General features: G+C 57.2%; 1 protein-coding gene across 1 annotated transcript in view; it reads right to left on the bottom strand.

Moving 5' to 3' along the window:
• CDH23 (cadherin related 23) overlaps window positions 1-18,675 on the bottom strand; it is a 392,002-nt gene that overhangs the window by 62,833 nt on the left and 310,494 nt on the right. The window contains 8 exon segments of the mRNA XM_034663592.1: window positions 6,479-6,706; window positions 7,478-7,606; window positions 8,492-8,620; window positions 10,042-10,191; window positions 13,860-13,862; window positions 14,177-14,278; window positions 15,161-15,549; window positions 17,092-17,227. Coding sequence (XP_034519483.1) covers window positions 6,479-6,706; window positions 7,478-7,606; window positions 8,492-8,620; window positions 10,042-10,191; window positions 13,860-13,862; window positions 14,177-14,278; window positions 15,161-15,549; window positions 17,092-17,227 — 1,266 coding nt within the window.

Raw genomic sequence — 18,675 nt, 5'->3', positions numbered from 1 at the left:
GGGGGGGTCTGTGACGAGGGGCACTGGGGTAGGTTTGCAGGAACACGGGGGCCTGCTTCTCAAAAGACCAGCCCTAGGGCCGAGGGGCCGAGGCACTGCCTTCTTTAGGGAATGTTCTGTGGTTAGGGCCCCAGGAAGACATCGTGGAGAGATGACCTGCAGAGGTGTGGTCACTCTCCACCCCAGCTTGGGCACTGCCTCCTAGAAGGGGCCTTCCCGGGTGTCAGCTAGAGCACCCCAAGGCTGGTCTGACTGTGATTTCTCAGGGAAGTCCAGGCGCACGGCAATGGGCAGAAAGGCTGGGGTTGCCAGCCAGGATGCCAGCGGCAAAGGCCTCTCGAGAAGTAGATGCTCAGAGCCCAGCTTCGCAAGTGTCCAGCCCACAGAGGGCACCCTGGCCATCTAGCCCTTCCACTGGGCATTCACTGGGCCTGCTTGGCACAGCGCCTCTCTTTCCCGTACGGACGCTATGTCTCCCTAACTATTCTGGGAGCTCCGAAAGGGCGGCGGGTCCAATAACAGCCTGTCCTTTGGACCTGGCTGCAGAGCTGACAACTGGAGCATGGCCATGGGGTGATGGGTTGAACCAGGATGCCAGGGTCCTGCTCTCGGGACCACTCACAGGCCCCCCCCCTTTCCACCAGCTCTAGTTCTTAGCAGCTCGCGCTTGGTGGGATCTCCCGAAGGGCAGTAGGATGAGCTCGTGCAGAGCCCGGGGGGCGGGAGGGGGCAGAGGATTCATTCGGTCTCGCAATTCTCATCTGGTGGCATGACTTCCTAAAATGTATGTTGGGAGGGGTTCTGAAGTAGCAATAGAGCTTAATGAGAAAATGCTGCCACCAGCTAGCCCGGGCACACGATGGAGAAGTGGCAGCTCGCGGGCCACCTCTTGGCCTTTTCTGTTACGATACCACGTGTTCCAAAACACACACGTTATTGCTTTTTCGATTCCTCCTCCCCCACCAGAAAACCCTGGGAGGCTTTATGGTGTCCATTTCATGCATAGGAAAACCGAGGCTCCAAAAGACTTGTGTCTTGTGACAACAAGTGAATGTGGAACTGGGACTAAGACCCGGCTCTTCCGCTTCTCAGGCGCGTGCTCCTTCCTCTTCACTGGACTGACTGGCACCAGAGGCCAGACTTAGACCTGCTTATAGTACAGACCAGGGCCGGGGGCGGGGGGCGGTGCACCTGTGCCCACAGGCCCAGGGCTCCATTTCTTTGGCATCGTTCTCATCGCTCCCCTTTCTGCCTGGCAACCCTGACGCCATAGGACTCTTGGTGGGCACAGTGGCCTGTGACCCCTGACTCGCTTACTGGGGGGGGAGGGGAAGGGAGAAGCTCTCAGCTGACCACAGAGCCCCATGGTCTCTGGGACGGAGATGTGTGCATGGCATTTGAGCAGCGGCAGGACAACCCTTAAGATGCAGGACAAGGGAAGGACCTGGGTGTCATCATGCTGGGCCGGAGGAGGCTGGCTTTCTGGGTGTGCGGCCCAGGGAAGGGGCCAGGCTGGGGTTTCCTGCGCTTGAGCCAGGGGAAGCAGGCATCATCCACAGCAGCAGAGTCCATGTTTAATACACAGAAGAGCTCTTGGCCCTACAGATAGGAGGTCCGCTGCCAAGAGCAATGCCCCCAGCTCGCAGACTTTCTCTGGGCTACTGCTGGCTACTCTTGGACCAGCAAGTGGGCGGTGGCGACCTCTGTCCTTCTCCCTGGACAGGTGACTTCTGTAGGTTCCCACCGGCCTGAGATGCCAGAGCTGATTGGCTGGGATTGTCTAACCTGCTGCCTGTGATTTGTGTGGCAGGGAGGCTCCCCCGTCAGGCCCTCCCTCTCTCCATCCTCCTGCCAAGGTGCCTCTGTGGCTGGGGCTCAGCTCCTGACCTCCCAGTTGCCTTCCGTCCTTCCTCCCTGGGCCCGGCCCTTCCTCTTGCAGGGGCCTCCATGACGGCCACTTCGACCCCTCCCCCCAGCCTGGCCTCCCTTGCCTGTGGCCCGGAGCTAGCCAGAGAGCAGAGGCTGCACAATGATTTCCCCTGGCTGGGTGGCACACCATTGTGTGACCGTCCTGGGCTGGCCCGGATGCCCCTTGCTGCACAGCTGTTCCTAGCTCAGGGTGATACAGGGCTAAGAGCTGGGTGAGGACAGGAATGTACAGTTCTCAGGAAATTGGGGGGAGGGGGCCCAGGATGAAACGAAGAGATAAGAGGGCTCAGATACAAGATTTCTCTTGGTGGCTGAATCCCAGGCCTCTGCTAAGACAGGTTCACTCCGTAAGTCACAGGCGCAAATGATGTCTTATCCAGAAAACCTTCCCTGGTTCCTGGCTCCAAGTTCCTGGCACTTCCTCACATCACAGACTGGCAACTCTCTGTTACATGGCCATCTCCCCTCCAGTCTGGGGGCTTCTTGAGGGCAGGACTGTACCCAACTCATGTCTGACTTCCGGGCCTCTAGCATAGGCCGGGCATGTATTTGGTGTTGAATGAAGAAAGGAAGGACTCTTACTTGCCCTTGGGCGGTTGGTCCTGTGCCAGTGAGGGCTAGCTTAGGCCAGGCAGATAATTGCAGGTGGAAACAGGAGGATGGTGTGTGGGTCGGCCGGGCATCTCTGGACAGATACGTGCAGGGTGACATCCACCCATAAGACCATGGCAACCTTTCCTGGAACCTTGGGATGCTGCTCAGGGCTCTGGCTGGTGAAGGAGGGCTTGAAACAATGCTATCTTCGAATACCAACCAGAGAAATCTGCCCAACAGCAGAGAAGGGACCTCCTCTGGTCACCTCTGGCTTGGCCCTCAGTTTTGTGCTTGACCCTGGGGCTGTCTAGGGGGGGAGGTCTGATCACTGGAAGCAAATCTTCAAGGGTCCAGTGCTCCTTGGAAGCAGATGCCAATCATGGCCAAGCCCTGGCCGCAGGGCCCTCGCTGGCGGCTTGTGCCCTGTCCTCGCCCTGGCTCAGCTGTACTGGGAATGGGCAGAGGGGGCCCGTGAGAAAGTAGTGCGATCAGCCCTAGGGCAGTCCCCAGAGACGATGTCACAGGGAGGATATATACATAGAGAGTCGCGCTTTTGGCTCTGAATCCTGCCATGGGCCTGAACTGCGCGCAGCAACTCGAACCCACCCCTGGTGATTGCTCCTCTTAGGCCTTTGTTCAGGTGGTTCAGGGGTCCAGGATATGATTGTTGTGCTAATGATGGCTGAGTGACAAGACAGGCCTGGTGTCACCNGCTAATGATGGCTGAGTGACAAGACAGCCTGGTGTCACCTCCTTCGAGAAGGCTTCCCCAAGCCCTTGCTAGTGCTCCTGAATGCAGGCCCATCTGCACCTTGGCCCCTGTGCTTGGACAGCCTCACTGCCTCCCCTACTTGGCTGCATTTTACCACGGCAGGGACCGACACTGCTTCCTCCCTGGACCCTGGTGCCTGGCACAGAGAGGGCATTCAGGGAACACCCGCTGCCTGAACGAACGGACGAACACCTATGTTCTAGTGCTCAGTTCTCAGCTACGCTCCTGCGGTCACCGCAATTCCTCACCATCGCATGTCTCTTACGGAAGTCAAATACCAGGGATCTTTCCTCAACCTGAAGAAACAGGAGAACGAGTTGAAAGGATAGATTCTTTTTGACCTGAAAAATGTCTGCTGTAAATCTTTGCCCAGTTGCACCTGACGCTGTTTATCTGGATCATGGTTTTACAGCCCAGGAGCCATACACATATTTCCTCAGTGATGGCCTCAGGGAAGCCCAGGCCTGGTCCGAGTCATCTGGAAGGTGCTTTCCGGGGCTCAAGCTGGTGATGGCCAGAAAGAGGAAGGTAGAGAAAGGGAGATTATACTTCTCACCACCCAACTTCCCATAGGCTTACCAAGGGTCTGGAAAGCCTGAGATCTCCTTCAAGGTGGGGCCAGAATATCAGCGGGGTGGGGTGGGGTGGGGTGGGGTGTCTGTCAACAGAAACTCTTTCTGGCCATGGGGACCGGCCCTAAGTTCTGCAGGAACTGCTTGAGTAGTGGCCCACCCATTCCTGGTGGTTAAATGTGGCTGGAGTGGTTTCACGTTTCCCCAATTGTCCTTTCTTCTGAAGACCAAAAGGAAGCCATAGGTCGCCTCCAACACTCAGGGTCTCAGAATGTCATGGGTGTCACTGACTGCCTCCTGAGGAAGCTCTAGAACTGTGGGTGCGGGGGATGGGGGAGCAGGGGTGAGGTCGGTGTGCTCACTGGCCTAGGTCGGGATGGGGAGCAGGAGGACGGCGCGTGCTCTCAGGTTCCCACCCCAGATCTAGTCTGTACCCTTCCCTCACTGACAAACTCTGCTTTTGTTTGAGGCGGTGATGTATCTGGCTCCCACGTAATGAGCTAGTCCTGACAATCCTGTCATTTTTTCCAATCTCCCTTGCAGCGAGGGTGCCCCTATGAACATTTTCTGGCCACAGGCAGAGGCGGAACTTTAGAGAGTAGTTCTGGAAAAAATTTGCTTTCTTGATAAAGGGGCAGAAATGGCTTGCATAGCTCTTTGTCTTCTTGTTATTTCGTGCCTCATATGCTGACATGATGGCTGGTGCTATAGCAGCCACCGGGGAAAGGTCAAGAGGCATTAACTCTGACATCACTGAGTACAAAACCAACATTTGTAATTCTCTCCAGAAGTTTCGTTATGTGAATAAAATGCACTCTGATTTATTGATGACTCTAGAGTTAAGTTTCTGTCACTTGTAGCCAAACACATCTCTAAATGCCATTGGTGAGATGACCAGGATGATGCCTTGCCCTGAAGCTGGGCGAAGTTAGGGAGGGATTGTCAAAACAGAGTCCTTCCATGTCACCACAGTAGCTGATATCCCAACCTGTTCCCCCCTCATGTGTCTTGTAAACATGCCTCAGTTTAGCTCACTGGGTGCGAATGGCTGAAATGGTTAATGGGGACACTGGCAGCTATGGAGCTGAGGATGTCCAGGGTGTGCCCAGAGCCAGTCCCATAGCCTCAGCTTCTCAAAATGTGATTTCCCAGGATTGGTCAAATTCCACCATCCTCCCCAGAGACACTCCAGATAAACAGCCCAGCCCAGGCCTGCTCTGACCCCACAGTCCATAGCGCTGCTGCCAAAGGGGAGGGGTCTAACAGGGTCACCTGTAGGGGGCAAAGGGACAGGGCTGAGGCCTTATTTACGATCGGGTTCCCAAGGTGGACAAAGTACAAAAATGTCCCCAATCCTTTATATCTTCCCGTATCCACACTTTTTACAACTCACTTGCAACTTGTTCCTTCAAAAGATAGAGTGTATTTCTCCACACTTTGAACCTGGACTGGTCTTGTGACATGTTTTGGCCAACAGAATGTGCTAGAAGTAACCTCAGTCCAGTTCCAAGCCTGGACTCAAGAGGCCCTTGCATGCTTCCACTGTCTCTCCTGGATCTTTTCTAGCTCCGTATGAACAAGCATGGGCTAGCCTTCTGGAAGAGGAGAGACAGGTGGCCCTGTCACCCCAGCTGAAGCCCAACCATCCAATGACACACAGCTGCCCCTCCCCAACCCCGACACAGGTGTGAGCCTAGCTAAACCAGGTCTCACTGCCACTGGGCAGAGCTGGCGCAAAGTCAATGGTTGTGTTCATGTCTCCATTTGGTTCGGTTTGCAATGGCGAATTACCGCGGCCATACGTAGCTGGTACAATCCTCTCCTCAGGGTTTACCGAGCGTTTCCGCAGACATGAGCTAATTCAACTCCCCAGACACCATCTAACAGGTGATATCATCTCTCTGTATGGATGACGAGACCCACATTCTGAGAGGTTCTGACTTAGCGGTGATCACACAGCCAGCCTACAAGGCTCCTGACTCCAAATTCCCCACCCTTGGTGTACAAATGGCTCCCAACCCAGCCCGTCGCCCCCTGACCATCTCTCCATCCAGTCCTGCAGGCACCTCCTTCTCCAACCTTGCATGTTGCCTTGGGTGGGGGCTCTGGCCATTCAACCACCAGATGGGACCGAGGACATCAGTCCCTTCCAACCTGGACATACTGTGACAGCGTGTCACAGCAACGTGACAGAGGGCAAGAGGCCAGAGAGCACCTCTTCCTATCTGGCATGGAGTGTGGGTGAATGCAGTCTTGCGGGCACACAGCTTGACCAGTGGCGTGGCGGCTGGCCAGGCCCGAAGGGCTAGGCTCACTCTGTACCATCCCATAGAATTGCTGTGTAAGCAAAGAGGGCTGAACAGAGGCTCTGAGCGGCTGTGGGTGCAGGACAACTAGCATGCGAGTTCTGCACACGCGGTCCTCATAAATACATGCGCGGGTCCTCCCTAAATACTCACAGGCAGGCCTCCTAAAGGCACAATAGAGGAGCCGTCAAAGATTCTCCCAGGGTGCATTCTGCTCCCACCCCTCTTGTTCCCAGCCCCACCCCAGAAGGCAGAGCTGGTCCTTCAAGCACCCTCCCCTCCCTGCAGCCGCCCCCATTACTCACCGACAGGGTGGGGGTGCCTTCGTCCTCCACGGTGACCACCAGGTGGTAGAAACCCTGGCGCTCGCGGTCGGGCAGGGCAGGCCGTGTGGCAATCTCACCACTGATCCGGTCCATGCGGAAGGTCATGTCCTCGTTGCCCTCAGTGATATAGTAGGACAGGACGCTGTTGATCCCGACGTCACGGTCGGTGGCTCTCACCTGGACCACAGCAGTACCCCCACCCACGTTCTGCGGGGAGAGCAGGAAAGAGGTCATTCTGGATGCAAAGCCCCCCCAGGGCAAAGGCTAGCACCTGCTCCTGGGAGCCCAAGGGCTTCACTTGGGCCTTTAGAAAGCTTTGCTCTGTCTACTGTGGCGCACCGAGGGGGAGGATGAAGCTGCTGGTGGTGACCATGTTGTGGGCACCCACTACAGGCCGGGCTGCGTGAATTCACCGACGCTTCTCTGGAACCCTATGAGGTAGGTATGACACCTGATTCCCATTTACGGATGAGAAAATTGAGGTACAGAGAAAGCATGTATGCAAGTCACACAGCCTGTCAGGGGCAGAGCCCGGGTCTGAATCCTGGGAGCCTGGCCTGAGACCTGGCCTTTAAAGCCCCCTACCACCCTGCTTTCATGGACGTCCAACCTGGCCCGATACCCAGTGANGATGCTGCAGCAAAAACTTCCCTCAGGGGCTCAGTCTTAAGAATGAATAGTAAATGCGTTGTTTGTTTAAAAGCAGCTCTCCTGGGGATAAATCCTATTTCCCTATCGATGGTGAAAGGCCACTTCCTTCTTTCTCTCTCTTCTTGTCTCCTCTTCACACCTCCCACAAAAAGATACTGCGTTCGGGAGCCAGCATTAGGGCGGGAATTGTGAATGAGTGCGCCAGGCCCCCACCTGCCAGACCTGAGAGCCTCGTGGGCCAGACAGACACAACAGGCGTGTCATGGTCACTCACACCCACTGCCCACCCTGGACATCCAGCTGTACGGACCAAAGAGCCGCCCTCACCTCATTCACACTGACATTGTACCCAGAAGGGCTCTCGATCACTGGAGGGTTGTCATTGACATCCAGGACGGTCACCTGTAGGATGTGGTCCTTCTTCCGTGGAGGGCTGCCACGGTCGGATGCTACAACCTGGAGGAGGGAAAGGACTGGATTCAGGGCTAAAGGTAGGGGAAGGATCGGGAATATGGAGTCTGAAAGGGCAGTCTGCCCAGTGGGGAGGACCAGGAGGACAGAGAGGCTCATGGGTCCATACCTGACCGTGTGGCCTGCCAGCCCTGGGCTCTCCCCAGGATTTTGCCTTCTGCCCCATCATTTGGAATCTGATTCCGGCGTGCCCAGTCTTTACCTCCCGATCCTAGCCCTGACTGTATTCTGGGCTGTGCCAGCCCCTGACCATGACCTAGGCCTGTGACTAGACCCCGGGCTCCTGCCTTTAGCTTCAAATACCTCTGTTCCATGCATGCCTATCTGAACCCTGGCAAATAGAGAGAGCCTCCTAAAATCTTTTCAGTAGTGACCTGGAGTTCTCCCCATAGCCTGAGCCTGTCCCTGGGAGCCTGGATGCTTCCGGATGCCTGTGGGGCAGCAGAAAATACTCTCCAGGCTCAGACCCCTGCAGAAATGCAGCCCTGGGGTCCCCCAGAGTCCTTAGGAAATAGGCCAGCCGCAGCAATTCAGCAATAATGGTGGCCCTTGTGACTCCTCACACCTGCGCTTCCTTCCCAGCTAGGCAGAGGCAGCCAGGGAGGGGTTCTCCTGCCCATTGTACAAGAGGGGAAACCAAGGCCCAGAGAGAGTAAACAACTTGCCCAAAGTCATACTGTTTGTGGAAGAGTCAGGGCTCTATCAGCTCTACCAGGCTTTCTCTCCTGGCTCCTGTGGCAGGGACAGACACCTCTGCTGCTCCCTGCCCTGGGCCCCCTGAGGACCAGTGACGCAGGAAGCTGACAGCCAGGCTGTGCCAAGCTCTCTCCTGGATGGTCAACAGAGACCCTGGGGCAAGGCGGTTCCCACCTTGAGGATGTAGTGGTCTAGCTCTTCTCTGTCCAGAGGCCTGGCCACAAACACTTCGCCAATGGAGTCATTGGTGGTGACAATATCAAAGGCCCCAGCGATGTTGCCAGAGGCCAGGGAGAAGACCACCTGTCAGGGAGGAGGGAGGGTGAGGGATGAGAAAGTGGGAAGGACAGGCCACCAGGTCAGGCCAAGGGTCCCTTCCCTGCCCNCCAGGTTAGGCCAAGGGTCCCTTCCCTGCCTTTCCAGGCCCTCTGCTCAGTAAGGGCATTTGGAAAGGGAACATTAGACATAGAGGTGATGGCACCCTTCAAAACGTGTGTGGCAGGCCCACTGAGGCAGTGCAGGACCTGTGGCAGGTTCCTGGGGGCCTCTTCCAGGTCAGCGTTAATGGCCTGGAGGCCAGAAGTGTGGGTGTGAGTCCCATGGCATGGATGTTTCCCAGCACAGGGGTGGGGAGGTACTGAGACTTCTGGGGGCCCCGCTAGAAGCAGGCCCGAGCCCTAGTGTGACATGGGTTCCATCTGGCCCTCACAGCAACGGTCAGAGGGAGATGGTCTTTTCAGTTTGCAGACAGGAGGCTCAGAAACATGTGACAACTGGCCAAGGTCACACAGCTTGCAAATGACCAAGAGAATGAAGATCTGAACACCTGTGCTTCTGACCCCAAAGCCAGCCCCCCCAGAGGTGTGCAAGCCATCTTTGCAGGAGCAGAGGCAGAGGGAGAGGGAGACAGGATCTTAAGCAGGCTCCATGCTCGGTGCAGAGTCCAGTGTGGACCTTGAGCTCATGACCCTGAGGTCATGACATGAGCTGAAATCAAGAGTGGGCCACTTAAGCAACTGAGCCACCCAGGCGCCCCAAGCAAGCCATTTTTAAATGGTGGGACTTCCTCAAACATACCCCCTGATTCACAGGACAGATTAAAGCAGCGGGAAGACCAGTATCCCCGGTCCGCCTTGTGCGCCAGGGCATCCAAACCCCGCGTGTGTGTGTGTGTGTGGGGAGCACCTTCTGCCGTGGGACGGGCCCCCCAAAGCAGGAGGGAGGAGGAGCAAGTCCTCTCTGAGACCTGGGGCTGCATGCAAAGGGCTGGCACACGGGGCCGAGATCCCGAGTGGTTCGTGGCNGGTTCGTGGTTCGGGTGACGAAGGAGTCAGTGGGAAGGGTGAACCCCTCTGCTTTCAGCTTGCTGTAGGGGGCGGAGCTGTGACCAGCCTTCAGGCTCCATGTTCACTTGACCCAGGCGGGGCCAACAGCCCGCACAGCTCTGCCTCCTCTCCTTGACCGCACAGCTCTGCCTCCTCTCCTTGANCCTCTGCTTTCAGCTTGCTGTAGGGGGCGGAGCTGTGACCAGCCTTCAGGCTCCATGTTCACTTGACCCAGGTGGGGCCAACTGACCGCACAGCTCTGCCTCCTCTCCTTGACCGTGGACTGGGGTGAGGGCAGGGCCGCGCTGCCTGGGGCCGGGTGGGGCCTGACTGCCCCTCCTCTGGTGGAGGGAGCCTCCTACCGACAGGGAAGAGCCAGCTCTTTCACTTGGTGCCCACCTGCCCGTTGCTGCCAGCGTCGGGGTCCCGGGCCTTGACGGTGGCCACCTGCTGGCCCACGGGGCAGTCCTCGGGCACGCTGACGGCAGAGTCGGAGGTGAAGTCAAACCGGGGACTGTTGTCGTTCTCGTCCAGCACTGTGATATAGACCTGGGGGGGAAGGCAGCCAGAGACCTACCGCCTCCTTCTGCTTCCTGGCTCCAAACACCAGGCTCCCACCGTGGGCCCACTGGGGCCCAGAGCTCTGACAGTTCCAGAAAGTCAGCTAACATTCAGAGCCTGCCTGGGCCGACTGGGACTTTACACGGAGGTGTTGAGCACGTTTTTCCTCGCAGTGTGATGGAGGAGGGCTGCACACACTCAAATGCTGGGGTCAGGACAGCAGGGTGGGGGTCTGGGGGGGACTCAGAGGTGGTGGGGCTGAGAGCTGGAAGGCATGGGCCTTGGCTAAAGAGGACAGAGGCTACTCAGCAAAAAAAAAAAAAATCCAGTGAGGAATGCCAGCTTGGCATCGGCAGAGCTTCCTGTTTTTCAAGAGGAACTTGGAATCCAGATTTTTATGAGGAATTACGTGGTGATTAATAAAAATTAAAGGAAAAACTTATGTGCCGGCTGGTCAAAACACATCTGACAGCCAGATCTTGCCCGAAGGCCTCTCCGTCGGTACATCTGGATTAGAGGGACAGAAACGGGGCTTTGGAACAAGAGGGAGCCATGAGGTAGCCTGGTGGTCCCAGTGGGGAGAGGAGAGGAATCTCCCAATGTCAGATAGAAACTGGGAACGTGCAACTTGCATGCAGACTGCGTATTGTTTTGTGACTGTTGCTTCCAGCCCACAGATGGCCACAAGCCCCTTCGGCTCACCGAGGGGAAGGTTCAGATGGAATGGTAAGGACTTGCTCCCACCGCCCTGCCTCAAGCCAGACCTCATCCCCTCCTTCCCTGGGCCTGGGGTACAGGGGCTCCCAGGCCTGCCTGCCTGTGGCATACACTGGCCCCCATGGAGAGCCGGGGGACACCTCGCGGCCACAGAGGAAACCCCCTACGTCCTCCCTCTCCTATCAGGTCTTCCTTCTTCTCCATCCTAGCCGCGCCTCCATATCTTTAGGGAGCTGTCAGAACTGCAGGGCAAGAAGCCCAGGCTTGGAGGCAGGGCCAACTCCCCCATTTACTAGCTGTGTGACTTTGGACAGAATGATTCAACCTCTCTGATTTTCCACTTCCTTAGCTGAAAGTGGGGACAAAAACACATATAGCACCGGGATGCTTTGGGGAATGAAGGAGCAAACAAGAAGTTCGGGGGTGGTACATGGTGATCCTCGTCCTGCTTCCTGCCTGGCAGACTGGCATGAGCTCATGTGCCAAGGCTTTGCCCATCCATCATGATTTTGGCCAGGGAGTTCTGCGAAGTCCCAGAGCCCCAGTCTGCTCCCCTGTGAAATGGACTCAGTAATGCCCACCATGCTATTCTCAGGGCAGAACCAAACAAGGCCTCTGTGCTCTGATTCCCCCCAAGTCTCTTGCTCCACTCGAGGCTGTGTTCAGGCTTCCTGCACTGTTTCCCACCGCAGAGCGTTTGCATATGCTATTCCCTCTGCCTTTATGCTCTTCCTTCTTGGCTGGGTAAATGCCTATGCTTTCTGAGGATCTCAGCCTGAGTCACTTCCTCAGGGAAGCCCTCCTCGATTGCCTTGACATCTTACTACAGACTCTCTCCCATAGCATACGCTGACTGGTGGGATAATTTAATCAACATCCCTCCGCCGCTGCATCTTATGTTTGCGAAGGCAGGGGCTATGTCTGACTTTGGTTTCCTGTTGTAACCTGAGCCCAGTCCAGAGCCTGGCACACAGTAGGTGCTTCCTCTAGGATGACCACTGTGGTATTGTCTGTGAGGTGCTCCCAGCAGCAGTCTGCCTTAGTGAGGGAGAACGAGGGCAGGTGCCAAGGTCTATAGAATTAGATCTGGGTCTCTGTTCCCACCCAGGGCCTCATGGTCCAGATCTGCTTCCCCCAGGTCCCAGAGGCCTGAAGGTATGATGCAAGAGCCTGCCCCCGTCTGCCCCTTCCTGCTGCCTCCCCACCCCTCCCAGGGCCCACGGGGGCTGCCGGGGTCAGGGAGGAGTCAGGTGTAGGTGAGCTGTGGTTTGGGGGTTCCGGCCTTGCAGAGGAAATGGTGCCACCTTTAAAAGGCCCCTCAGCCTGCCTCCACCCTAGCACCTCCAACAGTGCCTGGGGCCTACAGGGCTGGTGTTTCTGGGGCAGTGGGCCCTGGGGCCGGGGAGGAAGCCAGGGCAGAGCAAAAAGCCATAGGTCGTGCTTCCTGGAAGACGGTGAAGCGACCGTGGAGGTCCAGGGCCTGCGCAGGAATGTGTGCTTAGGGTGTCCCCCCAGCCCGTGTGGGGGAAGGGGGCTGCCTGACTACAGAAGGGCTCTAGCGGCCTCGGTGGGGAGCATCCTGGCCACCCTGGCTGCTTAGCAGGCTCCACCTGGCCTCAGGTCCCCGACTCCTCATAAAAATGAGGGGCGAGCTGCAACTGGGCCCATTTTATAGATGAGGCTGCTGAGGCCCAGTGAGAGGGCCCCACTTAACCCGAGCCTCGGCTCCTCCGGCTGGGGTGGCCAGGAGCCGGAGCTGGGAGGTGCGGGACACGGTACCTGGCTAGAGTTCACCACTGAGGGTTCTGTTCACCGGCTGCTGTCTGGGAACACTGGGGGGCTGAGGCGAACTACGCAGCTCACGGCTACTCTTGGCCTCACTACCCCCAGGCTGGCCCCGTGGACGGAGGGGGCTTTGGGATACAACTAGTCACAACCAGGGCCACTGGAACTGAGCCCCTCCAGGGAGCAGCGGGGTGGAGAGCCCCAAGCAGCTGCTTTGGGCTCTTAGCCTGGACGGTGGGTTGGTGTCTGTCTGTCTGTCTAGGCTAATGTGATAGCGACCCAGTGTGGCTATAACCAAGGCCGTGGATGAGCTGGACGCCCCATGTGGTCGACAGATGCCCTCAGACCAGACTGGCTGGGGCCTGAGCCCAATACATGGTTAATATTCTTGTTATCCCTGCAGGACGTTCCCCTGGTAGACCCCTCCCTCTGGGGACCACCCCCATTTCAACCCCCAGCCTGAGGTCCCCTGCCTGCCTCGCCCATCTGTCCTACCCTCCCAAGACCCTGGCCCGACACCTCTGGCCTCAGTGGTCATCCTCAAAATGCTCCGAGCACGTGGTTCTGCCCCAGAGTCCTCGAGGGCAGTGACTCACACTGTGCCCAGCATGCCGCAGGCCCCGGCCCCGTGGGCCCCACCTCCCGTGTACCGCAACACAGTATGCTCCTTCCCCCAACCCCCAAGAGAGGGCAAGGTTCCGCTTTACAGACGCCACTCCCATCATATGCTCCTTGGGGCCTAGTTTTCAAAGGGCTGCTTATCCGCCATCTCCTGCCAGCTTCAGGCTGCTGGCGTGATCCTCACTTTAGACCCAAGGAAGAGAAGCACAGAGAAGTTGAGCAACTCGCTTGCATCACACAGCAGAGCTGGCATGAAGCCTCCGTGTTCCTTCCATTGTGTGTCCTACCTCCTCCTTGCTAGGGCCGCCTCCCCCGCCACGGGCTGGCAGGAAGGGCAAAGCTGGATCTGGGGAACGTGCCCGAGAGGGGCCGGGACTGGAGTGGTTGAGAAGGGTCTGGAAAGGAAACTGCTGCGGGCCTGTCTATGTGTCTGTCTCCAGGGGAGGCAGGAAGATGCCTGCCACACAGGGACAGAGCTGGCCCTGGCCACAGCCCACAGTACAGGGGACAGCCCCAGTCCACACGCCACTCACCTTCTGTGGGCAGAGCCGGCAGGATGCCAAGAGAGAGAAAAGGCAAGGGTGCCACTGGTTAGCAGTCTGCAGCTCCCCCAGCCCCCTCCCTGCAGGGCTGTGCTGCGCCCCCCGCCCCCACAGGTCTGCGGTCTCACCCCTAGCCCGGGCTGCCCGGGAAGGGGTGGCATGACGGCCACAGCGCTGTCCTTGGGTGGCCGAAACCCTCACCCACTGCCTGGCCCATGTGTGGGGTGGCTGGTGAAAATGGACGTTTTGGGGTGCCTTGGGTGGTGATGGGCTCTACCTGTGGGGCTCTCACCCGGGGTCCCACTCACCACAGTGGAGTCCACCTTGGGGCCCCCATCGTCTGCCACCACTGTCAAGGTGTAGAAGTCGCCTTTTTCCCGGTCCACCGGGCCCTTGACCGTGATCACACCCTGCGGGGAGGGGCCCAGATGGGAGAGTGACAACATCATACCCACCGGGCAGAGGCCACCCCGCCCCCAAGCAGTCCCGGCTGCAGCCAAAGCAGACTTCTCCCTAATCCCCAACATTCTGCCTACTTTCCTGCTTCCACGTCGCTCCCTCTGCCCAGCAGAACATCTCCGCAGAACTCTGTCGGCGCAAATCCTACTTCCTTCTCAAATCCCGCTCAGATGCCACCTCACCTGTGTAGGCTGCCTGCTTCCCCAGCCCGGTAAGATCCCTCGTGTTCGGGCCCCAGGGAGCTCCATTACACCTGTATTCTAGCTCTTTCCACATCTTCCCCTGTGGTGCTCGGATGTACATCCCTCATTATTCCCGCTTCTCCTCTCAGTCTATGAACTCTTTGGGGGCTGGGAAGGGTCTCGTTCATCTTTGGGATCCCAATATTCCCTAGGACAAGACCTGCACCCTTCAGTGATTCACACCTTGCCTATTTCCAAAGAAGGGACTCTGATAAAAGACACACCAAAGCGGAGATGAAAGTACGATCCAGATAGTAGATAAGAGACTGCTACTTAGCTAAGACTAGCTATTGTGACGAAGCAATTTATATCTGAGCTTCCTAACAGCCAAGGTAAAAAGAGAAATGTGATGACTTGCATAGCTCTCATTGTCTAATAACAAGAAGGTTACCAGGTTGCCTAGGTGAAAAGTTTATCTTACCCCCGAATATTGAGAGGGATGCATTACAGGGGTATTTATCTCAAAGACACTGTGACAGGCCAGTGCCGTGCATATAGAAGGAGCTCAAGAAATGTTGGTTAGCTTTAAGAGGACTGTGCTTCCTGCCCCTAAGGAGAGCCCTTGCTGTGCCTGCTCCCAGCCTCCCTCACCGTGACGGAATCTATCTTGAACAGGGCTTTGGCCTGGGCGCTGGTATAGGCGTCGAAGCGGTAGGTGATCTGATTGAGGTTGTCAATGGAGTAGGCCTGGACCCGCACGATCTCAGTGCCCAGTGCCAGGTTCTCCAAGATGGCCGCCTCGTAGGAGGCGTTGGAGAACTGCACAGCCTCATCCAGCTCATTGAGCAGCGTGACGTAGACGCTGCAGAAGCCCTGGTTGAAGGGGGGGGCCTGGTCGGTGGCAGACACGTTCATCAGGTAGCTGGTTTTGGTCTCATAGTCCAGGTAATCCACGGTGATGATGAGCCCCGTGCTCTCGTCAATCTCGAACTTCCCCTCCGCACCAGATAGGATGTGGTAATTCACCAGGCCGCCGTCCCCTGCAAGAGGACACAAGAGTGTGCAGTCCCAGATGGGGGTGGGGCTGCCCTGTGGCTTCCCACGATGCCCATGACACACCTGCTACTGGCCCCAAAGGACTGGGTGAGGGGCCCTGGCTGGCCTGCCCAGTGTGTACTGCCCCCCCCCACCTCTGGAGGTCAGGTTGTCCTGGGAGACGTGGCAGAGGATGGGGCCAAGGTCTATGTGGACTGCAAGGCCCAACACACACAACCCCTCTGGGGCTTAGCCTTAGCAGGAGAGATATGCTGGAGGGACTTAGTTCTGCTTCTGAAGCCTCTAAATTTGAGCTCAAATACCAACCCCTCCCCCTGCCCCGCCTTGGGTACTCGGACAAGTAGCAGTAGGGAAATTAGGGATCTCTTGTACGGGGGAGCTTTCATCTAGAAACTGTGAGACAGGGGCAGCACCCTCAGAAGTGGTCAAGACTCTATTTGGTCCCTCCAGCCAAGGGTGCTAAAACCAGGGACACCTTTCCCCATCCTCCCCACTCTTCCACCTCAAATCCCAGGGCCTCGGTACATTCTTTGACCAGGAGCTCAGCTGGGATTCTTTAGCTAAGGTCCATAGACTTCCAGGAGAATGGCCATAAAACCACTCAGGAAATCTCAGACTTTCTTGAAACCATTTGCAAAACTCAGAATGGATGTGTATTCTTCTAGGGAGGGACACATAGCTCTCTCTAATTTCTCAAAAGGATTCCTGACCCAGAAAAGGCCATGAACCATTGGGCAACAGTGACATAGGTGGCCTGAACTGTATAAATGCACCATGTAAGGCACGGCAAATCTGAGAGTTTTCAGACCGATCTCCCCTGTTACCCCATCCTGTGTCTCAATGGGGCTGGGGATGCCAAGAAGGGCTGATATGAGGGAGGGGCTGGAGCTGGGAAACTGGGAGCAGCTCAGGGAGCCTCTCCAGGGTGGGCAGTGGACCCCTCAGGAAAGAGCTCCTCTCTGGCTGCATCCCTGGCTTGGGGCAGAGGCCCAAATAGCCAGGCCCCATGAAGAGGGCCACCGTGACCTGGCCATGTTCTCCTTTGTTTCGCACTGCTGACTGTCGCTGTCTCTGGGGCTCGGGGTCCTCGGTGAGGGCCGGGCTGCCTTCAGAGCACTCCAGAACACTGCCCCTTGTGAAGCCTGCACGTATCAGGCCCTGAGCCAGGCCTGCAGGACACGGAGCCACCACTGGCTGGAGGGGTAGGCCTCAGCCAGCTGTGTGACAAGTCCCCAATCCTGCCTGGCCCCCAGCCAAAGGCTAGCCAGGAGCTGCTGACTCCTCCAGTGACCAGACTTTCCAAGCTTGGGACCTCCCCTCTCTCCATCCAGAGATTGGGACAACTCCCCCACTCCAGTCCTTCTAGGCCTGGGCATCTGGTGGGGATGCCACCAGGACTGTCCCCAGAACTCCTCCCCAGCCTGGGAGCTGCCGAATGGGGGAGGCTGTGGCATCCCAAGGATGATGAGCCCCACAGGAGTGGGAGGGACGAGCTGTGGAGGGTGACTTCGGAAAGCTGGCCTCACCGGTGTCTCGATCCGTGGCTCGGACTACGATGACTGACGTGCCGACACCCGCTGTCTCTCTAAGCCCCAGGCGGCTGTACTGCTGCTGTGTGAACACGGGGGCCTCGTCATTGACGTCCTCCACGTACACGATCACCTGTAGGAGCCAGACGGGGGGTGGAAGGTCAAGGTGGGGTGGAGACCGGAGGAGTCCAGGGCTGGTGCATCCTGGCCTGCATGTGTGGTCACTGCTCTCCTGGGCCAGTGGAGAGCTCCACACGGTTGGTCACCATGGCCCCCCACCTTGCATGGTACCAGGCACGGGGCACAGGGCAGGTGCTTGAACGTCACTTGATCTTACTCTTGGCACTGCTACTAACCCTGTGGGAACCTGTGACTAATTAGTGACTCTTTGGGGCCATCAAGTTGCTCAGCCATGAAATAGTAACATATCAGCCTGATAACTCGTGCTCTGTGCCACGGCCAGGGTTGTTCGGAAGACAAAACGAGCCAGACTTTGCGAAAGTGCTTTAAAAAGCTGAGGTGACCCCATTCGACTATCAAAAGCTATCTGGGAGAACAGACACGAAAACGTTCACTATGATTGCATCAGAGGACTTTGGCGCTCAGACCCATTTAGATAATCAGGCACTTTCTCTGGGGGCTCTCTCTGCCAGCAGCCGGCCCCTGCGGCTCTTGGTGGAGCACTCACCCCACCCCGCCCAGGCTGCTGGAACACACACACACCCAGAGAGCCGGAAATGCCTGGGAATTATGTCCCCTGGGGCAGTCCTTACCAGTGACTGATGGGTGTGCAGTATAAACACTCCCGCTTCCTCAGCTCTGATTGGGTAGTTGGAGAGATTCTCTCCAAAGCTCCCCGTGGGGCTGAGTCAGTTCCCCCAGCTGCCTTTCCTTCCCTGGTCCCACACCCCTTCCAGCTTTTCCTGAGGACAGTTACTACTTATCATCTTCCTATCAACTCTTGTCCCAGGATTTGCTTCTGAGGAGCCTGGCCAAGATAGTGGCTCTATCGGAATTGTGGCATTATGCATCGTTTTCATCATTGCTTAGCTGTCCTTTCTTTAAAGAACACATAGGTCTTGCATAACAGAAGAAAAACAGTTAAAAGATTTTTATGGAGAGAGACGTATACAGCTAGAGATCAAGGTCACAGCATTTTTTTGCCACATCACCTGCCCCTGCCCCCTCACATACACACAGGAGCACAGGGAGGGTCTGGCCCAGGGACGCGCAGGACCAGGTCTGTGTCCAGAAGGACTGGGGGGGGGAGGGGAGGGGAGGGGGTCACAGACTGTTGGTGCTTAAGGAGCCACAGGGAGGCCCAGGGCCCCTGCCTCTTTTCCTAGATGGGGGGACCGAGGCTCGGGGGCGGGGAGGGACCTACCCAAGGCCTCATGGTAACTGAAGGGGCAGGAAGGAGGGGGAACCCTCCTGGTTCTCAGTCCATCAACCCCGACTCCTCTTTGCTCTATGTTGGGGGTGAGCTGGCCTCAGAACAGAAGACCACCTCCTTCCAGGCTGATGGAACCAGGGTTGGCAGGAACTTGCCAGCAGAGGGAAAGCCGCAAATGGAGCATGGGC

The sequence above is a fragment of the Ailuropoda melanoleuca genome, chromosome 6, assembly GCF_002007445.2.
Source record: "Ailuropoda melanoleuca isolate Jingjing chromosome 6, ASM200744v2, whole genome shotgun sequence".
Classification (NCBI taxonomy): Eukaryota; Metazoa; Chordata; class Mammalia; order Carnivora; family Ursidae; genus Ailuropoda; species Ailuropoda melanoleuca.
This window is presented reverse-complemented; position numbering and strand designations above follow the sequence as displayed.